The sequence below is a fragment of the Marmota flaviventris genome, chromosome 5 (assembly GCF_047511675.1).
Source record: "Marmota flaviventris isolate mMarFla1 chromosome 5, mMarFla1.hap1, whole genome shotgun sequence".
Lineage (NCBI taxonomy): Eukaryota > Metazoa > Chordata > Mammalia > Rodentia > Sciuridae > Marmota > Marmota flaviventris.
The window spans coordinates 107,309,485-107,334,112 of NC_092502.1; the positions used below are offsets into that span (position 1 = coordinate 107,309,485).

At 37.7% G+C, this 24,628-nt stretch overlaps 1 protein-coding gene across 4 annotated transcripts in view; it reads left to right on the top strand.

The window, feature by feature from the left end:
• Arhgef28 (Rho guanine nucleotide exchange factor 28) overlaps window positions 1-23,168 on the top strand; it is a 306,403-nt gene extending 283,235 nt beyond the window's left edge. For all 4 annotated transcript variants that reach the window (XM_071612505.1, XM_071612508.1, XM_071612506.1 and 1 more), the window contains one exon: window positions 22,018-23,168. In XM_071612505.1, the coding sequence (XP_071468606.1) occupies window positions 22,018-22,181 (164 nt within the window). In that variant the 3' untranslated portion in view covers window positions 22,182-23,168. The remainder of the gene's footprint in view (window positions 1-22,017) is intronic.
• Window positions 23,169-24,628: the final 1,460 nt, after the last annotated feature.

Below are 24,628 nucleotides of genomic sequence, written 5' to 3' on the forward strand. Positions count from 1 at the left end.
TTCTAAATGTCACTAGAAAGCTAATGGCTTAAAATGTGATAAAAATTAGCTGTACATTAGAGATTTTTTTTTCTTTTTACTCAGAATGGGAATAAGTAGAATAGAAGGGGTGACTATTTTTCTGTATTAGTCTCATTTGGGGACATTTATAGTGCATCACCAGAATTGACCCAGGGAGGAAGTCCTGAAAGCCCAGTGTTTTCTTCCCTTTCTTCCTCCCTGTGGTAGAACATTTTTTACCAAATATTTTTATAGCCAGGTGTAAATACCCAAATGTAAGACATTCTGCAACAAGACTGAACTTCTCAAATTAGAATGGAGAACTTTCATATCTAGACCACCCAACCTTTATTGGTTGCTTCCTATAAATACACCTCCAGCAAAACTTCTAATCATATTTTGGTTCTGGAGCAAGCCCTCTGACTGTCAAACAGAGAAAATGTCAAATGCATCCAACAGGAGTTGGATGAGGTAAACCGTTTCTTGCTTGAAATTTTAAAAATCCATTCTGGTTTATGACCTTAATCTCTCTGAGTTGGATTATCCTGGAATAATTTGTCCTTGATAGTGCTGGAAAAACTGATAAAAATCAAACTTCAAAAGAATCACCAGGAAGCAGCTCTTATTAGCACTTATAATTTGAATTAATTAGGTGTGCAACAATTTATGTAATGTCTGTCTGTCCCACTAGAGAGTAAGCTGCATGGGGGTGGAGTATTGTACGCATCTTCTTTGCTAATTGCTCTGTCACAGGCACCAAGTGCAGTGTTTGGCATATAATGCACAACTGATAAATATTTATGAAATTAATGAAGGAGTCGAGGCTACATTGTTTAGCAGAAATGAAAGCAACTGTGAGCTTGAGCCACACATTGTAAGAAGTTGAAAAGAGATATCAGAGCTATGGGATGTAGTAGTGGTTGATGCAGGCTGGGTGGGCAGGGTTCGTGCCTTAGGATGGCTAATGGGAATGACTGTTTTAAAACTTTTCATCAAATGGGTGCACGTTATATTCCATCTGAATCCTCTTTAAAGAAATAGAACTTGTAGGTAACTGCAACATCCCTGCCCTTTAACATCTTACTGAATTCTTGGTAGCAGACTTGAAAAATTACAGACTTTTTCCCTCCTCTCCACTAATGATATAAATTTGTTTACTGACATCCAATACTATTAGAGTAAGAATTCCTCCTAGAACTTTAGAGAGCATCTCTTTTATATGAGTAAGTTTTCCATTTAGAACATTATACATATAGCTCCCATATGGTCATGTGTAGCAAATGAAAACAAGTTAAAACGTGTTTTTCATAAAATGCTTTATGTTAACCTAAACTTGCAGAAATGAATCCATTGCTGTCCTTGTAAGAAGTGAACACATAAATGATTTACCATGTAATTGTTATATCGATAACAATTAGTCATCTTATCTATTCATTGGCATTTTTTTTTTTTAAACAAAGTGTCTGGAACACCAGTAAATTAAGCATGGGTGGCTAGCTTGACATCAGTGAAACACTTTCTTAAACTCTTTTTCTTCTGCTAAATCCTATTTAACAGTCCAATGTATCTCCCCAGGCAAAACAATTAGTATTTGTTTATTTAAATACACTCCTAAAATGTGAACCAATTTCTCTGGCATGGCATTCTATGTGTCAGCCTTAGAATATTGCCTGAAACAACACATATTTATTACAACAGTCTTAAAATTAAGTGTGGTGGTATCTTCGGAAATATATTCCTTTGCTTTATCCCAGACTAATGGACTGAAACACACTTATGTTACTAGCCTGTCACTTCTGAGACACAACTGGCTGGGGAGGAGTAATTGTTCTAATCAGATCTTGGGCCAGATAATAAGGCTGTGCCTTAGTTTTGATCTATGGAGATGCTAATTTGCTACAATAAATCACTATTGAATTTCCTTGGGTAAGGGACCAGAGTATCCATTCTCTTTTTGGAGAAGGTATTTTTTTCAACTGAATATGCAATGTTAATACTTGATTTGAAGAATTACTGAAGGGAAGACAGACTGCAACAGCTCAAATTATGAGGGATAGGAGCAATTGCACAGTGAGGCTATTTAAGATCTAATTGTTTTCGTGGTGACTCTTTTTCCACAGCTCTCTTTGTGCAGACTGCATTACCCTACATCTCTTTCTTCCTAAAACACAGCATGCTGGATATTTGTATTAAATATAGATTATATGGATCATCCAGTAAAAATATAGGAGACTCTGCTTCTCTGGTGAATTGAAGTCATTATTTTTTTCTTAGCAATGATGCTGTAAGGCTTTGGAAGAAACATTTACAAGCAAAGCATTGGCAGAGTTTTAATTTTATTTAATGACCTGCTTCCTACCAGTGATCTTGGCACCCTGTGCAGCGATTTGCAATCAATTAATCATGCAGAATGTTGTAATGCTGCAGTAAGGGCATTGCCCTCTCAGAGTCCCATAAATCCACCAGAAACAAAGAACAGGAATTACATGCTCAGAGACCTCTTCACGGGAAACCCAAATGAGGGGGTGGTTTTTATGTTCTGTTTTCTAATGTGTCCTCCAAAGCCTCAATATTTTCTTGTGGATTCTGACTTTTGAAGTCCCCACTTCTCAGAGACAGATTGACCCTTTACTGGGCTCTCAGTATAGGAATCCATAAATCTTAAAATGCATAAAATTTAGACAGAGATCACTTAGGCAGGGGGGAATTCTTGATTCTTCTGGATTGCTGAAAGAAGGTTATGGTTTAGTGTTTTCCTGTGAATTGAGGGCAGTTATGTCCAACTGCAGGAGGCCATGTTTTGGGGAGTCCTGGTAGGAATGATTCAGAAAGGAAGCATGTTTCCATCCTGGAAATACACTGACATGTGCTACAGGCAGATGGTAGAAGATGGGATAGTGAGATATTAGAAGTCAGGAAGACTTTGCATACTTGGCTTTGCCAAGAGCTTCTGGAATCTGCATGTTCAGAATCTTAAGCTTGTATTCTTGTCATTTCAGAAGTGCCCTTGCAGTTAACTGTTATGATGAATTTTATTTTCTAATTTGAGCATTGAAAATATGGAGCAATTTGATTTAAAATCGAATAAGTTTAAACCCTTGGATGTACATATATTGTTGCCTTTGTTCATTTTCCTATGGTTCTGTTTTTGGAATGTTCTTGTACCAAGAATACGAAAGCTTAACATGTATTCTGTCTGATTAAAAGTGAACTCTCTTTAAAGAAATGGAAGATTTTTCCAAGCTCTTTTACTTCCAGTGAGTAGGTTAAACTTCTGGCTCTTGAAGAATTTATTCCTACCAAAAAGTTGTACTATTTTTTTTTTTTTTTTTTTTTAATTTTTTATTGTTGGCTGTTCAAAACATTACATAGTTCTTGATATATCATATTTCACAATTTGATTCAAGTGGGTTATGAGCTCCCATTTTTACCCCATATACAGATTGCAGAATCACGTCAGTTACACATCCATTGATTTACATATTGCCATACTAGTGTCTGTTGTATTCTGCTGTCTTTCCTATCCTCTACTATCCCCCCTCCCCTCCCCTCCCCTCCCCTCCCCTCTTCTCTCTCTGCCCCCTTTAAGTTGTACTATTTTTGATTTCCTGTTGGTTTGTCTGGATTGGCATAATAGACACAAGCAGAACTCATCCTATATTTTTAGATGCTTGATGCTTCTGTTCAGCATGAGCCTTAAAATATACTCACAAAGTTTTACATATGCAAATTACTTTTCATCAGTTCCTAGAGTGGGTGTAGGAGGGGGAGAACATAATGAACATTTTGACCAAAATGTGATGGTCTGTTAGTCAGCATGTGGTAGTGCGGCCACATTTTGCATTCAGACTCCAATATGAGAAAGTATAGTTGCTCATTGGTGTCTCCCTTGGGACAGACCACTGGAGCCATACCCACCTTGAAAGTAGAATGCTGTGGTCCTATAGGGGGTTGTTTGGCAGTTTAGGGTACTTCACTCAATTACCTACATCATTTGGTATTTTTTTAAAAAATTATTTTAGTTATTTTATGCTGAACACACAATCTGAGGTTAAGGATTATGAAAAAACAGATGCTAAATTTGTCCTTATGAGTTCCCTCTGCTCTGAGCTGGTTATGAATTGTTCACCTTAATGAACACAGAGGGGGAAGCCAGAACCTATTCTGTGCAAGCTGGAAGCAAACAAAATACTGGGGGGAAAAATCACATTAAAAGTCCCCTACTTGTGCAAGTTATCGTAGGTTCTGGTCTGAACATAGAAAGAATTTTTTTTTTCCTGAGTGATGCTGCCAGTAAATTTAAGTACTTCCTCTGTATATTTGTCAGATAACAGATGAAGACAGATAGAGATATGACTGACATGCATGTCAGATTCAATCTCTTGCCTACTACTTAAGATATCCAGTGCCCTCCCCACCCCCACACAGTGGTAGGAGAGGAACACAGCTAAATTCTTTTTGCAAACCAAGGTAGGCGTAAAGGTAAAACATTTAGTTTCTCAAACAAACTTATAGTACTTCTGGTTATGATTATTATTTTCAGGATTTTTTTTTTGAGAGAACTTTGGCTAACATGGAGAAGATGGGGTTCAGGAAAATTCCAGAAAATGTGTTTCAAAAAGGGCTTGATTAAACTAATGAGTCAACATTGACCCAGAAAAAAACTCTAGGGTTGAAATCTGCTTAGGTTTTTGCTCATTTTTGATCAGAATGACCACGAGCCAAATCAGACCAGACATGTTCCTGTGAGGAATGTAGCTCTTCCCTGCCAATCAAAGATGAGAAAACAAAGAATGGCCCCCACCCCTGCATTCAAATTTTAGAAAAATAGTCTAAAAATACATTTTTCCAATATAGTGAACGTATGTGCATTTATCGGTACTTCACTTTTTATGTGAGGGATTTGAATGAGTGGACAGATGGACGTGTGGAAGTATGCTCTTGGGTAACACTGGACTATGGAGATGGCAGACTGGCACTGTGATTCAGATGGAGGGCTTGGGAATTACATGTGGGTTCAGATCCCAACTCTGTCATTTATTATCTGTGAAAAATATAGCACTTGTTTAAACTTATGATGTATCTTAATGTCCTCATCTTTAAAACTGAATTTCTGATGGTGTCTACTTTGCAGGTAGTGTGAAGATCATAAGGGGATACATAGACAATTCTTAAAATTGTGTGATCCCTTAATAAACATTTATTGTCATTACTGATACTATTATATCTTTGGGTAAGAGAGGAGTAGTTATTAGGTAGTGTGTTTGGTCACTTGAGCCACTAGACTCTTTCCAATGTGGTTGCTCGTGTGACCAGAAAGACTTCTTGTGCCTCATTTGCATATTATCTAAGTCATCACATCCTTCCAAATGTTCCACAATTCAACTGGTTGTTTTTAATTCTTACATGACTTAAAAAGTTCTCATGATCAAATAAGACTGGGAAATGCTGTTTTGAGGACTGTAGGCCTTCTTCCATGCTTTTATTATGATCATATGCTCTGAGACTCTTCAAAAGTAGCATTTCCCAAACCTTTTTAACCACAGCATCCTCCTCCTCATCCCAACCTCTTACAGGACCTACTGTTTTTTGAAACACACTGTGGAAAACACTGATGTCAATGGATGTTGAAATCAACTCATTGCATGGGGCACACCCTTCAAGAACATTTTTTCTCCCTTGGGAACAAGTTGAAATCCAAGTGACATATCCCAGCATGATTTATCACATGGTTGTATTTTGAAACCCAAATTCAACACAACAGATTTCAGATAGAGCTTTGTTTAGCCCCTAGGCCAGCATGGGGGCCTGTGGACAGGGTTGGTGTCTACTCCTTTTAGGGCTTTGCCGGGTCCACTTTGGGGAACTTATTCAAACTCTCCTTGTGCTGGAGGTTGGTCATCCCTGATGAATCATGGGCCTGGAGGCAGACTCTGGCCTCCAGTCTCTCAGCCTCATCTTGTTCTCTTCCCTCCTTCTTACCCTGAGGTCCTGCTGTGGGATATTCTTTCAGTGTATGTAACACCAGGCCCTTATACCTTTTGTTCATCTGTTTTCTCTGAATTTTTCCTCAGAATATCCTGTCCTCTGCCCTTTATTCCTGACCTTGTCACCTCTTAGTCCTATTTCAGGAATAGCTCTGGGTCATTTTCTCTCCAGATCCTCTCACACAGGGCCAGGAACCTCTCCCGTGTGGCCCCGTGGAACCAGGAGATACTTTTATTACCTTCTGCACTGTTTTCTCACTTGTGTCTCCTCTGGACTCTGCAGTATTTTCTACAGCTTACTTCATGTATCAAGGTGTAATTTACAGAGGCTGAAATGCTCAGCTGTTAAGTCTATTGTCCAATCAGTTGGGAAGAAAGAACATCAAAGCACAGAACATGTCTGCACCCCTTATACTCCTTTCCCATCAGCCTCCAACTCCAGCAGCAACCTATCCTCTGCTTTCCATCACCACAGGCTAATTTTGTTTATCCTAAAACGGAATCAGACCCCACATACCTTTTTGTGTCAGCTTTGTTCACTCAGCATGTTGTTTTTGAGATGCATCCGTGCCGTGGCTTGACTCCCGGGCTGGTTTCCTTGTATTTATTACTGGATACTCTTCCAATGAGGAATATGCCACTGTTGCTTACCCCTTGTGTTGATGGACACCTGGGTTGGTTTTTGGCTTTTGCTATTATGAATAAAACTGCAAAGAACATTCTCCTACATGGATTTTTCTGAATTATGTTTTCATTTCTCTTGGATAAATACCCAGGAGTAGAATTATTGCTAGAATAGGTACCTGTTTAACTCTTAAGAAGCTGTGGAACAGATTTCAAAGTGACTGTACTGACTGAATCCTGGGTGGTACGGGAGCACATCTCTTTCAACTTAGTTTCCCTGGAGCCCAGCCCAGTGCAGGGCACACGCTGGACTCTCGGAGTGTGTTGAAGAATGAATGGGTAAGAAGCTCAAACCAGTTTTAATTCTGAAATACTCTGACAAAGCCTAAATGCTTTGTCCATTCAAGGGGAAGGAATTTTCCTGGCTAAATGTGGGTTCATTATCGGCAGGCAGAAAACAGGGAACTCTGCTCCCTTCTCAACCTGCTCTTGGGTCAGGCTTTCTCGTTTCAGTTTGGCAGGGTGTGCTGGGTAGCCAAGGATGCAGTTGACACAGGGCCATAGAAATATCCTGATTACTAGCAGCAGCCACGCTTTAAAAAGCCTCCTAAATTTAAGATCTATAACATTCTCATTCCAGGTCCTCCCCGACTTGGTTCACCAACACAAACCCAAATTCAACCAAACTTGACAATTCTCTTTCCATGATGACATCTCCTTTGCAATGGTGGTGGACACCGCCTGTAAGCCCTCCCACAGGCCACCTCCTCCTGTGGACATCCTGGGGAGCCTTCAAGACATAGTTCAGATGCTTTCTCCTCTATGAAACTTGTTTGGCCACCATATCTGGAAGCTTTCCTTTTCTGGAGGGTTTTGGAAGTCATGTCCAATTTCAATAGCCGTTTAGCAGAATATCTTACCTACCGAACTTACCACTCTGCAAGGTAATAGGCAGATCACATGCTTAGTGGCCTCAGCAGTCTGGAGGAGCAAGGGCTGTTGGTCACCAAGGGAGTAACTGAGGCCACTCTACATGATCTTTGGTCTTGGATCCTGCTCATGATTTTCCACTAGAGAAAAGTAACATTGTATGGTAAGGTTGGGCTTCTTCTTGAGAAGAGTTGTTTATAGAAAAACAAGCTCCGATTAAAATAAGGCATCTAGAGAACAAATAGGGGATTTATATCCCCTGCCAGATGATGGACCCATTAAGCCCCAAGTTTTCAATTCTGCAAACATAATAATTATTTCAAAGTTGCCATAAGTGGTTTATTCATTGCACAATTTAAGTTTTTATAGTGTTTCACATCTGGGAGTGTGGGACAAAATGGGTTAAAGAGAAATTAGCTAGCTTTCTTTAGACTGGGATGTTTGTCATCGGTCACATGTCAAGAAGCACAAATACTAATGGCTAGAGGAACTCCATATGACATTTGTATTTACAAGACAATTTAAAATCACTTCCTTTAGGGAGAGATTGCCCCAAGGAATAGAACAGTACATATGTTCTCTTTTGATTGTGGTTTCAGTCGTTTAAAATTCTAAATTTACCTCTTTTCTATAAACTGTCTACTTTTCTAATTGTACAATTCCTAAAAATGTTTAATTTCCAGAAATGTCATCTTTCCTCTGATAGCATAAATTTAAAAAGAACGTCCAAGGGTGTGAAGTCTTCATTGAACAAAACATATCTTCAATATATTATGTTGTACTTTTAAGTTGTAATTATTTTTGAGCAGCAGAAACTCAAGGCTGTAATTGGAAAAGATATTTCAGAATTTGGTTTCTTAGCAAATGTTATTTCAACCAAATGAGAATTACAAAATTAATGTTTCTCATTTAGAAGAAGATTCGTGTTGCATCAAGAACTGTAAATACCAATGTCTCAAAACAGAATAGGCCTGTAAGTTCTTTAGATCTCATAATTTTACAGTGGATGAAGAAAAAAAAAAAAACCCTCATGGGTAGTCTGTTAAAACAAAAAATTGGAGGCCAATTTTTTTTAAGTCTAGTAATAACATAATTATTAAGAAGCAGGTAGAACTAATTAGTTTGGGTATGTTTGATTTAAATGCTTGCTGCTTTCTGGTTTAAAGGAAAGCACGGCTTCTTGCATGTGTAAGAATTTTAACAGCTGTTTTCCCCTCTACTGAACCAGCGAGAAGTAAATGCAGCATTGAAATTCCTATGTTGACTTCCTGCCTTATTCAGCTGGCAGAGAAATGAATTGGATTCTTCTCACAGCAAAAGGAGAGGCGTGATTCTTCCTGAATGGGGAGGGTCATGCTGGCAGCAGTTTCCAGAAAGCCAGAGGCTCTTTTGCTGGGATCCTTAGTAGTCCATGATCTCTGTATCCTTAAAAGGAATTTCATGCCATGACAGTACTACCCTGTCCTGTGGCTCCCTGTCATTTAATTCAGCATACCATCTAAGAGGGTGTCCTTGCTTCTTCACCAGGACTCCAAGATCTGAATATTTTAATTTGTTTCCATTATTTAAAAATGGATATTTCTTGTCTAACTGAATATGTTATGGACAATTTAAAATATATACAAAATTAATAGAGGACTCAAGCAATCACTCTCCTACCCATCTCCCCTTTAAAAACTAATGGCCACAGGACTGGGATTGTAGCTCAGTGGTAGAGTGCTCACCTAGCACATGTGAGCTCTGGGTTCGATCCTCAGCACCACAGTAAAAATAATAATAATAAGTAAAATAAAGGTATTGTATCCATTTAAAAAAATAATGGCAAGTTGTGTTTCATCTAAATTCCCACTCCCTACATCCTGTATATTATTTTGAAGTAAATTCTAAAAATCATCTATAAATACTAATTCACCCATAAAAACATTTCAATAGATATCTCCCAAAGATAAGGCATTCATTGTAAAACCATTGTCACACCTAGGAAAAAAATTAACAATAATTCCATAATGTCAAAATATAGTCGTATGTTTAAATTTCCAATTGTTTCATCAATGTCACCTGTGTGTATCTTTCCAGTTTTTTTTTTTTTTGGACTCCAGACCCCAATAAAGCCCACATATTATATTTTTTTTCTTTGTAGTTTAATGTATCTAGTAATAAAAAAGTTTAATTATGAAAAAATTCAAAAATTATAGAAAATATGTATTCATCATATATTTAACAACTGTTTACATTTTGCCACATTTGCTTCCAATATCTTTTTCTTTTTAAGAAATAATATATTACTGATATGGCTAAGGACCCTCCCATTATCTTGTCCTTTTTTTTCCCCCCTATTCAGAGTTAACCAATATCCTAAAACTGGTATGTATCAGCCCACAGTATATTTTATGCTATTGCAGCCCCATCACCAATATATCATGTTTTTTTTTGTTTTTAATATTTATGCAATCATATTATTTATGTGTATATTTGCAACTTGCTTTTTCACTTATACATGTAGCACAAAATGTTCATAAAATTGCTACCTTTTATTCCAATTTATGAATAAGCCTGTTTATTACCCTAGTGATGAGCAAGTAGGAGGTTTCCAGGGTTTTCCTATTACAGACTATGCTGCATCACATTTCAGTGTGTGTCTCCAGAGCACAGGGATAGGAGTTTACCTACAAATGGTAAGGATAGGATACCTACAGCTTTGCCAGGTGTGACTGATTTCTAAAGTTATCGCACACTGTTACTATCCCCAGCAATGTGTGAGTGTTCCGGCTTCTCCATATTTGCCTCAACACTTATCATTGTTGAGTTTCTAATTCTTTTGCCAATATAATGGGTATGAAATGGTAACTCATTATTTCCATTGATTCTTTTCTGATTAGTAATGAGATGTAGTTCCATTTCATAGTTTCAGTATTGGCTTTTTAGGCTCCTCTTCTGCAAATTCTCTGTTTATATACATTTTTTTTCTTTTTCCCTAAGTCATAGTAGATTTTGAAATCCCTAAACTGCCCACTCTGAGTTATACAGAGAAAATCTTTTTGAATTTTTGAAATAGTATTTATAATTATATCTGCACACTTTAAAATTGGAAAGGGACATTTGAGAGAAGTTAACTTTTTATTCTTTCCTTTTGGGGAGTGGGGGGGCGGGAGGATGTGTACCAGGATAGAGCCCAGGGGTGCTTAACCACTGAGCCACATCCCCATCCCTTTTTGTATTTTATTTGGAGAGAATGTCTCACTGAGTTGCTTAGGGCCTCACTGTGTTGTTGAGGCTGGCTTTGAACTCACAATCTTCCTGCCTCAGCACCCACCAGAGCTGCTGAGATTACAGTTGTGCACCACTTACTTCCACAGTGGGCTCCTTCAAGATGGAGAAGAATCAACCACAAGTGCAATAAACCCTTGGAGTGCTGTTTCTGTATTCTGAGACTTAACCATTTGCCTTATTATTCATTGGCATACTTTGTTTCTACTTCTCTCCATTTTCCTCCAAATCCCCTGTATCTCTCTCGATAATTTACCAATATTATTTTACACACAATACATCTAATATCTGTCAGCTTTATTTTCTTTTCTGGAAATTTTGTGGTTTTTTTGAATTTTTTAAAATTATAGGTATTTTGACATATTATAAACACATGGGGTGCAACCCATTACAGTTTTGATTCCATTCTTGTGGGTTGAACATGACATGGAGTCACACTCACTGGTCAAGTATTCATAAATTAGTATAAGGAAAGTTATGTTCGATTAATTCTACTGTCTTTCCTATTCCCATCTCCCCTCCCTTCCCTTCATTCTCCTTTGTCTAATCCAATGAACTCCTATGCTTCCCCTCCGTATCCTCCCTTGTTATGGGTTAGTATTCACATATCAGAGAGAACATTTGACCTTTGGTTTTGGGGGATTGGTTTATTTCACTTAGCATGATATTCTACAGCTCCATCAATTTACCAGCAAATGCCATAATTTCATTCTTCTTTAAAGATACTCCATTGTGTATATATACCACATTTTCTTGATCCATTCATCTGTTGAAGAGCACCTGGGCTCATTCCATAGCTTAGCTATTGTGAATTGAGCTTCTATAAACATTGATGTGGCTATGTCACTGTAGTATGCTGATTTTAAGTCCTTTGGTTATAAGCCAATGAGTGGGATAACTGGGGCAAATGGTGGTTCCATTCCAAGTTTTCTAAGGAATCTACATACTGCTTTCCAGAGTGGTTGAACCAATTTGCAGTCCTATCAGCAATTTATGAGTGAACCTTTTTTCCCATATCCTCACCAACATTTATTGTTACTTATATTCTTGATAATTGCCATTCTGACTGGAGTGAGATAGAATCTTAGTGTAGTTTTAATTTGCATTTCTCCAATTGCTAAAGATGTTGAATATTTTTTTCACATATTTTTTGACATTTGTATTTCTTTTCAGTGAAGTGCCTGTTTAGTTCCTTTGCCCATTTATTGATTGGGTTATTTGTGGGTTTAGTTATTGTTGTTATTGTTTTTGTGTGTGTGTGTGTGTTAAGTTTTTTGAGTTCTTTGTATATTCTGGAGGTTAGTGATCTATCTGAGGTACAGGTGGTAAAGATTTTCTCCGATTCTTTAGGCTTTCTGTTCATATTCTTGATTGTTTCCTTTGCTGTGAAGAAGCTTTTTAGTTTGATGCCATCCCATTTATTGATTCTTGATTTTACTTCTTGTGCTTTAGGAGTCCTATTGAGGAAGTGTGTTCCTGAGCCTATATGATGAAGAGTTGGGCCTACTTTTTCTTCTAGTAGGCACAGGGTTTCTGGTCTAGCCCTAATGCCTAGGTCTTTGATCCACTTTGAGTTAAGTTTTGTGCAGGGTGAGAGATGGGGGTTCAATTTTAATCTACTAATATGGATTTCTAGTTCTCCTAGAATTATTTGTTAAAGAGACTATCTTTTCCCCAATGTCTGTTTATGGAAATTTTGCTTTTAGTATCCTCTGCACTTCTGTTCCAGTATGAACTTGCTCCCCACTTCTGTTCTGTCCTTGTCACCTGCCACTTCTTGGCTCTCTCATGTTGAATCCTCTTGCTCTCCATCCCAGGCTTCCTCCTTCCTGGGACATCACTTTATTGGGTTGTATGTATGTATAAAGTATATCTCCAGGATTTTTCATGAGAAGAGATGATGTGAAAGTAAATTTTTTTCGGGATTACTTGAAATGCCTTTTAAAATCTCATTTAATCATTTTTTTTGCTACTATGATACTCCTTTACATCTATTTTTTTAGAATTTTTTTTTGATCTTTCCAAAGTTTTAAAGGGTTTGCTTCTTCTGCTTTCAAGGGTTGTGCTGAGAAGTCTAATTCTGTTCTGATTCCTGATCTTTTGTTGGTGACCTATTTTCACCCTGGGGGCTTTTCTGTCCTATCTTTTTTATTCCTATTATCTGAATTTTATAACAAGCCTTTATGTGATCTTTTATTAAAATTATTTTTACCAGTTATTCATTAGGCTTTTTCAACTTGGAGGCATATTCCTTCAAGTTCTGAGAAATAGTCTTCTTCTTTTCATTTTCTTTCAAAGAAATAATTCCTTCTTTTCAGTTGTGCCTTCCTGGAACTGATCTGGTTGGAAGTTGGATCTCTTGAATCCTCTGATTTTTCTGTTTTCCTTCTATTTACATTTACTCACATTTTTGTCCTGTTTCGTGGGAGATTCTATTTTCTCCTTTTTAAAATATTTTTTCTTTTAACTTTTTTTTTTATTAGTTGTCAATGGGCCTTTATTTTATTCATTTATATGTGGTGCTGAGAATCAAACCTAGGACCTCAACCTCACACGTGATAGGCAAACACTCTACCTCCTGAGTCACAACCCCAGCCCTTTATTTTCTCTTGAACATCCTGCTGTTCTGTGAATTTAAAAAAATCACTACCATAATTTTAATTTCTAAGACATTTTCCTTGTTTCTTAGGGGTCAGTGTTTTACAGAATCTTATTTTGTTGCTGAAAATTCTCTTAAATATTTCTTTGAAGATTAATAATTATGATTTTGGGAAATTTTCTTTTCCTTTCCACATTCCTGAGTTGTGTTCTGGACTTTTCCAGTTGGATTTGTCTCTGTGTTTATTTTAGGCTTCCTCTGCCACGTTCCATAGTATGCTTACCATTTGTACAAGAGATGTGTGCATGTAGAACAATGCCTGGAATTTAACAAGTACTAAATGCATTTTTTTGGTCATTTTAAAGGTTTTCCGCATGCCTGGATATTTATAGATCACCTTGAAGTACCTTAAAAAATAAATGTAAATATTGAGACTTTACAGGAGAAAATGATGAAAACATAAACCACCTTAGTGTTCTGAGAAATCTAAGAAGTTTTTCAGTTCAAAATATATAAACCTTCATCTGTTTTGATCAGTTTTGAAAAGTAGCCTGAATAATACATTAGAAATAATGGAAAAACTGCTTAAGTTTGTAAACTACTGACATTTCACATGTATCATTTTAAGTTGGAGAAAATTCAGGTTTGCCTTTACAGGAGCAGTTCTCACTAACTCACATCCTGATGTACTTGGTAGCTCAGGAATTACTAATAATTTGTGGCCTATTTTATGTGTGGGACCCCCAATAATTTGAGCAAATATGTGGTTGTGTGCTCTGCTGTGAACGTCATCCAGTGTTGTGGGAGATTTGAGGTCTGCCACCTAGTTCACATGCCTCAGTAGACAAATAAGGTCAGGAAAGTTCACTATATGGTTACCCAAGATCCAATAATAGTAGCATCTCATTTGGGAGAAGCCTGGTTATGCAATTCTAGCTTTGTTACATCTTTAGGTTGATTCTGCTAAAAGAACAAGGATCAAACAAAATGAGATTTTAAGGTCTTTTCTAAGCATAAAAATTCAAAGTTAATGATTTCCTATGAGTCTAACCACAGTAGATAGAATTTTTGAGCCAAATATTCACAACTCATTCATTTATTTGACAATATATATTGTTGGAACTAGCTGTACTATTTTATTTCTTAAATGTTACTTTATTTATTTATTTATTTATTTATTTATTGGTACCAGCAATTGAACCCAGGGGCGTTTAACCACTGAACCACATTCCCAACTCTTTTTATTTTTTATTTTGAGACAGAGTCTCACTAGGTTGCTTGCAGTCTCACTTAGTTGCTGAGGCTGACTTTGAACCTGTGATCCTCCTGCCTCAGCTTCCCAAGCCACTGGGATTACAGGGGTGCACCACTGCACCTGTCTTAAATGTTACTTTTAAATTTTAAATGAATTCAAACTTAAAAGGCCAAAATTCCAAAACAACTTTCTCAATTTATTGCTAAGGGAAAATACACCCAGGATATAAAATAAGTTATTTTCAGAATCACCTAGATGGTATTATGGTATTTTCTAGGCAATAGCAAGGACTATACCTGAATCAATATCATTTTTATCGTAGCTATAAACTCAAATGAACCATATTCATTTTATCCACTATTTGTGTATCTTTCTAAATAGATAGAAGCCTATAGACACCCTTGCCAATGACTTGTCATACAGTTGCCTTAAAGTTGATACAAACATGTTCAGCATCAGAAAGAAGCCTCTCATTTATCACCACAGTGTCCCATTTATATCAGATATATAGAAGCTACACTGTTGGAATAGCAGAGAAGCCTTTATAATATTATAGTCCAAATGTATGGAAGGCTATTGATTTTAAAATGTTATCATGGAAAATTTCAAACATACAAAAGCAGAATAATTTAATGAATCCCATCTACCTACACTGAACTTAACAATCACCAACTTGCAGCCAGTCTTGGATGGATGTCCTTTTCCATATCTTTCATACTGAGTTATCTTTAAATGAATCCAGGGCATCCTTTAATTTCACCCAAAAATACTTCAGTATTTTTCTCTAAAAGTTATGACTTTCTTTTTAAACATCTCCACAATATTGTTACCATATCTAAAATGATATTGATAATTGCTACTTAAATCATGCTGTCAGTACTTGTCTTTGATAGTTTCATAAATGCCTTTTCCACTTAGCTTCTTTAAATTAGGATCCAAATAATTTCATACATTGTATTTGGTTGCCATCTCTCTTAAGACTCTTCTAATGTTCTCTTTTCTTTAATCTTATAATTTATGTGCAGAAAAGACCACATTGTTCATTTGTTGAAAAGACCAGGTTGTTTGTTTTTTTTCTAAAAATATTCCCGTACTCTGGACTTTTCTGGTTGCATTCCCACGGTTTCATTTAACGGATTCTTCTGCTCCTTAGTTCCTATAAACTGGTAGTTGGGAACAGAGATTGGATGCAATGCAAGCTTTATTTTTCTGACATGAAAATATCTCCATGGATGGTATTGTATATTTCCTATTGCATCCTATCATGTGACACACAATGTCTGTTCCTCTCTTTAAGATGTTAAGATTGATCCATGGGTTCAGATGTTGTCAGCCTGATCTGTTATAAAGTTTCCCATCAGCTTCTGTCTTAATAGTTTCAGCAGCCATTGATGATTATTGCCCTGGTCTCCTATAGACATTATGTACAGGGTTATGAGCTTGTAAATTTGGAAAACTTCACCTATTTCCACTTTTCACCCCTAATTTATTCTAGCATCAATTATTTACTTTTTTTTTTCTCTTAGTCTGTAATGGACTTATAGTTCTCTATGACCTGGTCTCCAAAGGATGTTATATGGACACAATACTATAAGGTACACTATTGAGAAAAGGCTTCCTGAGTGGGGAGTATGCCTCATAGTATCTGTTTTCTTCCTCTGAGGGATTATAATATACATGAACCTATTCAAGTTCTGAACAATTTGTCAAATAAGAAGCTTGACTTATCTGGAGTTTCACCAACTTATTTGATCACTGTTTTCTTTTATTATGAATGCTTATTGGTATCCTGCTTAGAAAAACACTTTGAAATGTGCTTCAAGGATAAGGTGAAAAATGTTCCCCTGGGACTTGCTGATTTTGAGGTCATAGTGACTTAATGATGGCACCTTTTTACTGGCAATCACTGAGAGAAACATGAATGTGAGAGCCATCAAAGTTCAGGTGGCAGATTCATGTATTTCACTGTTTTTTGTTAATAAAATTTCATCTTCATTGTATTGATTGCTTCAGTTTCTTTGTTTCTTTTCAGCTTTACTTATATAACCAATATAGAATATTCCAAATATGTTAATTATGAAGGAAATAAAGTCCAACTGTCACAATCACAACTTAAAAAAATTATAACACAATTTGCTTTATTGACAAATTTGTATGTGCACATACCACACACACACACACACACACACACACACACACATGCATGCTCCAAAGCACATTTCAGTCATTTTATTTCAGGTGTAATATTGGTACACGAGGAATAGAAAGGGAAATCATAAAGCTAATTTGGATTTTTTTGCTTCAGATATCAAGTCCAGATTGGTTTTCATGCTAGAGGCTCACATCCTGTTTGTGGCTGTCTATGGAAAATTGAGTTGAACAAAATTAGGGACAGAGACCAATTTTCCTTTGCTCTGAAGATACCTCAAGCTCTCTACAATAAAAGTTTTCCACTAGATGGAAAATATTGTTCATTAATGCTCCTGAGAAAAAACAGTGATTGCCAGTAATGCCATCAGGAAATGATTTTTCAATGTTTCAGAGTGTAAGCATGAATCAATCACTAAATAGGGAATACAACTTATTTTGCAGAGTTGGAACATTAACAATAAAATCATGGGTATTTGAGGTACAGTTATTCTAGGAAAGTGTGAATTTTGATTTTAGGAATGTGCATGAGGAATATAGTCATGAGAAGTACAAGTTAGAGCACTTGATTAAAATAAACAAGGGCAGAGCCAAGGCTGGGAAGGAATGAGGTTCTGTTCTGTGACCCCCGTTGAAAAGGATGGAATGGGATGAGACGTGAGGGGCTTGAATGGTGTGTCATCAGTGATTTTGACAGTAGACTAAACATGCTCTAGTGCTGGACTTCTGGGTTCTTGGCCATTGGACACTGTTGGGCTAAATTCAGACTTTGGCAGTTGATGTTTATGATGAAAATTACACAGTGATTTTGAGTTTAAATAAAATTTTCATTTAAAAATGAAAATGATCATGATTTTACATGTGTTTCTGTTCAGAAGAAGGCCAAGACTACATTAATTTAATGTTTTTACATTATAGACGATCCTTTCCTGCTTTCACAAACTTGTTCTTTATGAAAGTTGCTCTGAGGTTTAGCAAGAGGAGAGATCCAGTGTAGATTTTAAGTGTGGATGTTATTTTCAACTCATTAGTTGGCCTTCCAAATTCTATCTTTTGAGGATTGTGTGTGGGCTTTCCTCAAATATGTTGGAAAAACCAAAGATAGAGGGGTGGAAAAATGTCTGACTGCTACCATAAAAACATTATTTTAAGTACAGCTTCAGGTAATGAATTTGATTGCACTTCCTGAGTGAAAAAGGTAGGAAAACACATTTTTTTTTTAAACTTCAGTTTGTTACTTGATAAATCAATGTGCCAAAGCACACATGTAAAAATTCACATGCTATGTGACAAGTTTGAGTGGCCTTCGTGATGATTTCAGTTCAATCCTTCATGAGCTGATGTTCAGAGGGGATGTGACTTGTCCAGGTTTTTTTATTCCACCTTGTCGTTTGGGAGATCTCATTTGCTTCATAGTTTAGGGGTAATTTTATCCATTCTAAATATGACACACAATTGTATTTCACACATGGAGGCTTAGACTGGTCTTTAAAAGCAGCCAATTATCGAGTTGGCTCAAAAGAATAATAATGATGAGCTGATGGGAGGGTGACTGACTCTCTTCCCTGTTACTTAGAATTTCCAATACTGAGTGAGCAAAGTCTGAAGATGATAAATACAAATGTCAACAAACAGGCTTTCACTAGGGGATAAAGATCAGGAGACTTAGGGAATTGTCCCTGATTATCAGTCCTCTACGCATGCATGTCCCTTGGCAGCTTGGGTATTTTTTTGCTCCATGTATCCCCAAGAGAAAGCAGCCATGCCAACTAGAATGTAAATAGCTGTAATTTTTAAAACTGCATCAGGAGACTAACTTAGACCCCACAGTGGTCCTCATAAATATGAGGGTGGAAATTTCTTGTGGAGGATGAAATTTTAGTCTGTGAACAGAACCCTCACTATGAAGCAGAAAAATCCCTGAAACAAGATTTTACTTTTCCACTTGCTATAGCCAGGTTTTGGGTTTTTTTTTATGTGCGTTAGTCTATTTGTCCTTATTTTAAACTTAATAATACTCATTCTGTTTCATTTCCAGAGATATGGTTAGGATCAAATTAGTTCTGTTATGTCAAGAGAGACAGTGTTGGTTCTTTGCAGTCTGAAGTTTTGTTTCATTATAATAGTATTCAATTTTTAGTGGACCAAAATTATGATTAAATTAATACTTCTCTGTTAATTAAAAATAAACCATTCTATTTTTATCTCCTATTAACAGGCATTTTGATCATAAATGGAATTGGATGATTAATTTTACGCCCCAAGAATCCTGCTTTTGGGATCAGCAATGTTTAATTTTCACAAATGTTTCTTTCAGCTTGGGGTTCTATGTGATGAGAGGACTCTCTAGGGTAAAACGTGTAGAAAAAGGTGGCTGGCCCTGAGAAGCACACTATTGCTGTGCTGGAGTTCTTTCAGGGTTGAAATGGAGTAATAAAGCCAGAAATCATGGAATGGTTTCCAATTTCAAAGACAGACTGTCTGACCTTGCCTGCATAGTTCAGGTAGAAACCAAGAAGGGACACAGAGAAGGAAATTGAGTTCCTGTCCAGGTGACGCACAACCACAACAACATCCAGCAATATATCTGAAATTACAACATGGGCCATTTTACCGTCAGGCTCAACAAGTTCTTGTTAGAAATGTTTTCTACTATACTTTTGTTCTAATTTGAAAGCATTCTGATTAACTCTCTGCATTCTCACACACACACACACACACACACACACACAGTTTCCCCACCCCACCATTCCTTCTTGGTCCTCTATCTTCCTAAGTTCAAGCCTGCAATTTAATTTAAGGTAATACTTTCTATTATGCATTTGGTTCCCTGGCTTGTTCTTTGGACAAGTCTCTTGAGGCCATTAAAGGGACTTCCTAGGTTCTCAGGCCCATCAGTGTTCGGGACCTTTTGCTACATGTTTCACCTCCAGAGGAAGGAAATTTACATGGATTAAGGGCTTCCCGTGTGCCTGGCATTGTCACACTTGTCAGCAGTCACCTCCCAGATCCTTGTTCAACAGATGATTTTTCCTTCTCAATGTAATATTTCTTGTCCCTGGCTGAATTCTCTTTTGAAGAGAAGGCTGTGACTGGAACAGCTTGGGTGTCTGCTCACTCTGCTACATAGAAGTTTTGAGAGTTTTTTTCTTCCTTTGAAGTTGTATGGTATTAACATGAGCAGTTTAACTGGGACTTTATATTTAGAATGGCTTCATTCAATGGCTGGAGAAAAAAATGGAGCGTGTGAATGTGTGTCATGGCCACCGACAGGCATACTCTGTCTGCCAATGGGTAAAAATGATGGGGATCATTCTAGATTGATATGCTCTGATAGTGAAATCTGTTGGGGATATTTGTGTTTGCCTGATTAAGTGGACAAGGTTCCTAGTTCTGTAATAACTGTTGTCAATTTTGAGAGGCTCATGATGTCTTTTGCTTTTGTATTTTTTTCTCTTTTTTCCTTTTTGGTAAGTGACGGTTCAAAAATGTAGAACTTTGGGGAGGGCAAGTATTAAACATCCAGGTTCTCTTAACTCAGAAAAGATGCACAAGCCATTTCTGGCACACTGAGAAATGAGAACCCTGAGACTCTGGAACTGCTAAGCAAGTGTCTTCACAGGTCACGGTCCTCTGAATGGAGAGCTAACTGCGTGATGTCCTGCTTAGAGTTTAGCCTGAGGACAGCTTCTGCAGTCAGAGAGGGTCCTGGATAAATGGTGGCAGTTAGAAACCTCCTCTGTAGTTGTTTTACCTGTTGTTATTGAGTTATTGGCATTTGAGGTAAAGATTTGGTATCAGGGGCAGGAGAATCAAGTCACCTCATTTAGGTGGATTTTTTTTCTTTGTGCCTGTGGGTATGTAAAAGGTCAGTATCGAGTCAGGGCCAGGGCTGGCCTAAGCCTTTGAGCATGCTGTGGAGGGCAGCCTCCCTCCCTCCTTTCCTTTCCTCTCCTTCGGGGCGCAGTTCAGCTTTTGGCACTGCTTCTGGGGGGTTCTGTGTCTACTTCCTGTGGCCCTGGTTGGCCCGACTCCATTGGCTCAGCCTCCTATTGGAAATTCGGTAATCAAAGAAATGATGGATAGCAAAGGCCACCACCTCCCCTAAGATAGATCCTTGTGGGGACAGGTCTGCTGTTAATTTCTGCTAAGCCTTGTGGACTCCTTTACTAGCAAACAAAGATCTGTGTCAGGAGGGTAAAAGTCACAAGCATTTTTTTTGTCATTAGAATGCTAACAGGTCTGATTCCATCCAGATAATAGATGCTTTGAATAAGATGTGGCAAGAGTTAGAATGGCCTCTGGATAAGGGGCCTCAGTGTAGTTCACCCTTCCTGCCCACCTGGATTTCCATGCCTACTCTACTTTTGGTTCCAACAGAAGCTGGTTATTTGTAATATTGCCATATGGCTGTGCCTCAGGGAGGATGGTTAATAGAAGAAGGGCAGTGAAAATGATTTGCAGCAAGTGTCTTCCTTCAAATCAGTCATCTCCCCTTTAAACCACACTATTAAAGGGTTTTACCAGAAAGGGGCAGGGGCAGTGCCCTGCTGTTGCTAGGTAACCAGAAAGGGGGGAGGGTGTTCAATCCCAGCCATAGTTGATATTGGCTTGATTTTCTTCAAGAATCTGTCTACTCTTGCTATGGATTCTGTGTAGTGTTAACAGATCTGAGCAATGGTAAGGCCTGAGGGTCTCCCTTGTTCCTCGACTTCTTTCTCCCCACACCATGCCCATACCAGTGAAGTCCCATGTACTTTGTGATTTGAATATTGAGGTCATTCCTTATCTTTGAGGTATTCTGAGGAAAGGTGCTTTGTGGATACAGATATGGTTTACTACATGTCACTGGACTATATTTGTGTTTTCAAGTCCTGGACCCGTTAATAAAGTCGGGGTGGGCGACCTCTTCTCAGAGGTAGCCATGACTTAATAGCTGTGAATAGTAACCTCTTCGTTTCCCATGACGGTGGATTTTGTAAAGGTGATTTGTAGCCACGGAGATATTTCTGCACACAATACAATATCTCTTAATGATACAGACAAAATCATTAGATATCTGTTATGTTCCTTTCTGCCCGGGTTCCGCCTTTCCCTCTGTGGCTGACTTGCCTGGGTGTGGCGCTTCCTAATCTTTGAGATCTAGTTTCATGTGCTTTGTGTCCCAAGCTGGCTGTCCTGTAACCTGTGCTATCTGTCTGTTTCAGATCTGGACACCTCCCGAACTGAGTCCCCAACCCCACAGGACACAAATCCACACTACCATCAGCCACAGACATTTATAGCAGAAGCAAACTTAAATCTACAGACAATGGCCAGACAAGATGGGGAAGTTGGAAATGGAGCTGAAGAAAATATTTTTTACCTCTAATTGTGTGTCATTATTTTTTCAAACAAGCAACAGACAAAACCACTGGCACTTCTGACTTGTGTGTATGATTGTGCCCATATTGCTTTATGAATATTTACCATTTCATGCAAGTTGATTTTTTTTTTTGCATGAGTCTAATAATTAAGTTATTGAAAACAGTTCTGTTTGTATAATCTTTAACTTATCACACCTACTTTCAACTTTCTGGAGGAGAAACTAACTTGAATAAGCAGAGTATATTAAAATTGTTTTGACTTTAAAATTCCACATCGCATTTTTTTGCACAGTCATCCGGATTTTTGAAATGTCCTTTAAGATCAGGATAAAGCAACTTGGATTTAAAAAGTAATGTTCATAAGGAGTAAACTTTCACTGTCACAGCAGTGGCTTATTAAGACTGGCCTCAGTGCCCATGAAGGCAGGAGAGTCTATGGGAAGGGCTTTGTCTCAGCTAGCTTGTATGTGTTCATTTCTTTTTGGAACATCAAAGGTGGAGATCTGTCTTTATTACCATTCAACCAATGTGTCACACCTGTTCTGACTCGGTGACCACTGTGCCAGGGACATAGTCTGAACGTGCCTAGGACCTAAGCCACATGCTCTGTGACATATTTTATTGGTCCTGATACTGATAGGGTTTCAAGCCACAGTTCGGCAGCATCTTTCAGCCCAGCTCAGACACCTACGCCTGGACATTTTGATACAAATAGTAAAACCCTTTCATCTATCAGCTAGCCTGTCCCTGGGGCACTTGGAGCACCAATGACTACTACTCTCTGGAAGGGACACTTCTCTTCAGTTCTTTAAAGACAGAAATGACTCACTCTTGATGAGATGTGCTGCCAGATAGTCTTTTCCATAGAGGACAACTGGGACATCTTGCTTTCTGAGTACTATGGGTCTCTGTGAGAAAATAACCAGGAAATATTTTTATTTTGTTCTTCAGAAATATTTGTATATGTTTTGGTCAGTGTCAATAAATGTCTTTTATCTCCATATTTCACTCTGTAATTTTAATATTCATTACAAGACCGTAGTAAAGCACACATTTCACACACATATAAATCTCTCCTTATGAATAGTGAAAATAAATCAAAACTATTAAATTCATCAGAATTATAACATTTCCAGGAAGATGTGATGGAAAGGGAAGAAGAATTCACTCAGGTCCTGATTTTGTTTTTCCTACTTAAAGTTATTAGTTGTATATCTAGATCATGTTTTTACTTCAGAAGTCAAATCTTTAAGTTTTTTAGAGAAGCTTTTCTGGGGAATATTCTGACACATTGCTTCTGACCATTTTTGTTACATTTTGTCTATTAAAAAGTTCAGTGGCTGTTCTTTACTGAGAATGGCCATAGCTTATTAAAATTCTAGTCAATCACTCCATCTCCAAGCTAAATTCCCCATTTTTCCCCCTTAGTTCTATGAATTAAACCCAGGGGCATTTTACCCCTGAGCTACATCCTCAGCACCCCCACTTTTTCTTTTTCTTTTTGAGACAGGGTCTAACTAAGTTGCTGAGGGCCTCACCAGGTTGCTGAGGCTGTCTTTGAACTTGAAATCCTCCTGCTGCAGCCCCATTGAGTCACTGAGATTACAGGTGTGTGCCACTGTGCCCCATCTAAACTGCTAAATTATAAGACACTTCCTGCATTCCTAAGGACATCTAGAAAAAGATGAAAACTCCATTTTCTTTCTTGAACCAGTGAATTTCATTCCCTATATCTTTTGAATGAAAAGCATATAGCTACTTAAGTCTAAATCCTTCCTCCAATGGCTATAAATACCTTCCCTTTTTTGCATGAAAGTAGATATGGAAATGGTGAGAATATGTAAAGATGTTCAAAATCTCCATGGGATTCTTCAAATATGTCTGTGCTCAATCGATTTTCAAGCCCAGCAAAATGAAAGTTTTCATGTGGTCCCCTGGGGAAACATGAGCATATTTTGAGATACCTATGTTCATAGGTTCTTCTCAGTAATTCTCATATTTCATATTAGGACTTTTCAATTGCATGTAATTAAATTTCAAAGCTTTCACAGTAAGCTCTTTCTTTTTACTTTGTCCTCCCTATGTAATGAGCACAAATTCTGCTGATTTGAGTATTTGTGTCCTGGAAAATTCACATGTTGAAAACATAATCAAAACATTGATATTAGGAGGGTGGTCTTGGCAAGGTGGTTAGATCATGGGAGTGGACCTTTCATAAATAGGTTGAGTGCACTTATAAAAGAGGTCCCTGAGAAGTCCCTTGCTCCTTTGCCATGTGGAGAACATAGAAAGCAGATCCTGTCTATGAACCAGGAAGTTGATCCTCACCAGACTGAATCTGATGGCACCTTGCTCTTGTGCTTTTCAGACTCAGGAACTGTGAGAAAGAAGGTTGTGTTATTTAAAAGCCACCCAGTTTATGGTATTTTGTTATAGTAGCCCAAACAGACGA